Here is a 3,968-nt window from a genome sequence, read left to right as displayed (position 1 = left end):
TGTCTCTCAGTCTGTGTCTCTCAGTGTCTCTCAGTCTGTGTCCGTCCCCCCCCAGACCCGGCCGGAGCCCGAGACAATGTTGGCTTCGGATGCGTCCCCCCCCCCCCAGCTGAACCCATCCGCCCCCCCAGCACCCAGGAACACACCAGCCAGCTCCACCCTCAGTCCTGTTACTGTGGGAGGGGGCGGGGCCTCACAAGCCACGCCAGACGAGGTGCTGGTCCCCCCCCCCCCCCCCCCCCCCCCCGCGGCGTGCACGTCCCAGGATAACGTTAGAAGGTGAGTGGTCATTGTGTCCCCTGCAGGTTTCATCATGGAGGACCTGATGTGGTCAGTTTGGAAGGTGTTTCATAAGTAAAGACTGTTGAGAGGGTGGAGCTGAAGCAGGACGCCACTGATGATCAGGATCACATGAAACCCGGCCCACCAGCAGGACCCTTCCCACCCATCCCAACATCAAAGAGAGGTCAAAGCAAAAACTTTACTTTGAAGTTGCTGCCGTCAGTTTTACCAGCAGATAAAAGCAGCGGAAGAAGAAAAGACGTTTCATTTGTACACACACACACACACACACACACACACACACACACACACACACACACACACACACACACACACACACACACACACACACACACACACACACACACACACACCCCAGTAGCTAGTTACTGTAGTAAACTGCTAGTTACTGCTATTTACTACACGTAACTGAAAGATACGACTAGTTGTTGTTAGTTACTGTAAGATACGATATTTTGTTTGTGACTGTAAAATAGTTGATAGATATTAGTTACTGTAACTTGGTGTAAGGTAGTAGTATTAGTTACTGGTCCCCACCATTAGAAACTCACTATTACTTGCTTCAAATGTTATTGATCATTATGTCATAGTTACTGTAACTCACTGATGACTGTTAGTTACAGATAGTTCCTGTCAGTCAGCAGTTAGTTACTATTACCAGTAACTCACGTAGGAACCTGGAACAGGAAGTCTGAGCCAGGCGCCTTCTCAGGAAACAGGAAGTGACCACAAACACCAAACGTTTCCAGCTCGCTGAGCGTCACAACCTTTTATTGATTCTTCACAACAACGACAGCTCAGCGCCCTCAGAGCTCACGCTCATTGGTTATACTGCTCATGACATCATCACTCCCGTCCTCCAATCCCTGCTCAGCCCGGCCGCCGGAGGACGTCGCCATGGAGACGGCTGCTTTGGTTCCTGAGGGTTTAAAAAAAGAAAAGCACGACATGGAGCCAGCTGGATGTCAATCATCGACAGATCAATGGTTAGTTAGTCAATATAAAGTTAACCTGCCACTGGTCGGTGTGTTGATCAATGACTGGTTTGTTGGTTAGTTGATTGATTACTTGGTTGAATAGTTGATTCGTTGTATTATAGTATGTGTTGTATTGTATTTGGCGCTATGTAAACACAATTGAATGCTATTAAATTTGGTTGGATGGTTGTTTGGTGATTGGATTGATTAGTTGATTAGTTGGTTGATTAGTTGATTGGTTAGTTGGTTACCTGTGTCTCTGCTTCGAAACATAGCCACCATGAGTAGAGTGGAGATGAAGTACGGACAGAAAACCACCAGGCTGCAGACGACTCTGAACCCAAGATGGAGCGAGGTGGTGCTTGTGGGTGGAGCTCCATTCGTGGGCGGAGCTCCCTCAATGGGTGGAGCTCCCTCAGTGGGTGGAGCTCCTCCTGCAGAAAGCCCAGCTGGTGAACATGAGGCTGAAATCAGACCACTAACTAGAGAGCAGCTCCTCACTTGTGACGGAGATCCAGCTGGGTGGAGACTCTCCACCACCCTTGATGCTACACCTGTAGAGGCCTTCAGCAGAGCGGGAAACATGGCGGAGGGTCATGTGACCTGCGGGCTCGGTCCCGATGAAGACGTCGTCTTTGTAGAAATCAGCCACGAGGTTGGAGGGAGCGCTTGATTTACAGCCCAGAGTGACGTCCTGTCCCTCCGTCACTGGGTGGGGTGGACTCTCCAGGACCACTGAGTCTGAACACACACCAGAGTCACACACACACACACACACACACACACACACACACACACACACACACACACACACACACACACACACACACACACCCTCACCAGTCACAGTGATGTTGATGAGACCAGCTGCCCCTCTGGACTCACACCAGTAAACTCCACCGTCTGACGGGAGGACGTAGATGATGTTACAGGAGGAACCATCGTATTTTCCCCACTGGACTCCACATTGCGCCTTCTGTCCTCTCCTGGTTTTCCTGCTCACTGTCCCCCCGTCCTCACAGCTCAGAGACACTGAGTCTCCTTTAAGGAACTGAGATCTGCTGGGACTCACAGTCAGAGCTGCTGAGAAGGAGAGGAACCCTCATGAAGGACTGAAAGACCAAACTGTGAGGAGCAGCAGGATCCAGGACCGACTGGACATCAATCAAACAACGAGCATGAAGCAGGCTCCTCGTCTTTGATTGTCCAGTTGGAGCAGCCTGGACACTGCAGTGACTCACAACAACACCAAGGACCAAACTGCCACCATCAACCCACCTATGGTGGAGGCGTGAGGCGTTCACTGACCTTGTTGGAGTGTGGGACAGATGAGTGTGGAGGTCAGACCTGCACAGAGAGAGGAGTTAGTCTGAGTTCCTCTGGAGGAGGAGACAGAAGAACCTACAGAGAACCGTTCTTACAAAGCAGCTGCAGCAGACGCTTTCCCTCCATCGTCCAGTCAGCCTGGATCTCCTCCTCTTCCTCCTCCTGCTTCTCCTGGTCCCTCTGGAGGTCAGAGTTCCTTCTCCTGGTCCCTCTGGAGGTCAGAGCTCCTTCTCCTGGTCCCTCTGGAGGTCCTGGATGAGAACCAGCTGCGTCTCTCTGGTTGGACTCGGAGGAAGTGAGCTGGAGGTTTTTGTCTCTGCAAGTCTGAAGCTTCTCAGTGTCGAACTGAAATGTGGTCAGAAAGAGAGAAAACACCTGAGAGGAAAGAGAACGAACTAAAACATAACCGGCCGCAAGTAGGTCACACACACACACACACACACACACACACACACACACACACACACACACACACACACACACACACACACACACACACACACACACACACACACACACACACACACACACACACACAGGATGGTATACAAGACCAAAGTAAAACTAATTCATTACAGTACTCATTACAGCGTCCCCCAGCGTCTCTGCAGCGTCCCGCAGCGTCTCTGCAGCGTCCCCCAGCGTCTCTGCAGTGTCCCCCAGCATCCCACAGCATCCCCCAGTGTCCCGCAGCATCCCCCAGTGTCCCGCAGCATCCCCCAGCGTCCCGCAGCGTCCCGCAGCGTCTCTGCAGCGTCCCGCAGCATCCCCCAGCGTCCCGCAGCATCCCCCAGCGTCCCGCAGCATCCCCCAGCGTCCCGCAGCATCCCCCAGTGTCCCGCAGTGTCCCGCAGGACGTTGGTAAGGAAGAAGACTTTCTTGTCTGTAAAGTTGCTTTATTGTTGAACAGAACTGCAGTTGCTGCAAACTGTAACCACGGCAACACCGCAAAGCAACTTATCAGCCTGTACTGCAGTACATGTACTCGGTGTAATTTAAAGTGTAATTGTGAATAATGTTGGTGTTGCCAATGATCACGTCAGTACTACCCAGACTCCTCAGAGTGTCTCCTGCTGGACGAAGCTGGACCTCCCTGTGTTGCTCCTCTTCCTCACAGCCCAGAGAGTATTGTTCTGACTTTTCACTTTGTTGTTCATACAAATATCTCATTGTTAAAAGTACTTCAGTGAACGCTGGAGGCTGGAGAGACGCTGCGAACCACAAGGCTCCAGCGTTCACTTTGATGCAGACCAACGTTTGGTCCAGGAATCCAACTCAACTGATGAAGATCAGAACCTGTGGAACTCTTAAAGGGGCAGTGACGTTTGGACATCCCATGGAGACCATGACTCAGCAGGAACG

At 51.6% G+C, this 3,968-nt stretch overlaps 1 protein-coding gene across 1 annotated transcript; it reads right to left on the bottom strand.

The window, feature by feature from the left end:
• Positions 1-1,041: 1,041 nt before the first annotated feature.
• On the bottom strand, positions 1,042-3,413 carry LOC308128287 (uncharacterized protein; the record flags this gene model as incomplete). The annotated part of the gene is made up of 7 exons (XM_080493991.1): positions 1,042-1,222; positions 1,532-1,714; positions 1,782-2,021; positions 2,121-2,363; positions 2,589-2,627; positions 2,702-2,981; positions 3,195-3,413. The coding sequence occupies 7 exons, from the start codon at positions 3,411-3,413 to the stop codon at positions 1,110-1,112; spliced, it is 1,317 nt and encodes a 438-aa protein (XP_080350117.1). The 3' UTR covers positions 1,042-1,109.
• Positions 3,414-3,968: the final 555 nt, after the last annotated feature.

This window comes from Lipophrys pholis, assembly GCF_963383615.2.
Source record: "Lipophrys pholis genome assembly, contig: SCAFFOLD_34, whole genome shotgun sequence".
NCBI lineage: Eukaryota > Metazoa > Chordata > Actinopteri > Blenniiformes > Blenniidae > Lipophrys > Lipophrys pholis.
The sequence above is the reverse complement of the archived record's forward strand: the minus strand, read 5'-3'. Positions and strand labels throughout refer to the sequence as shown.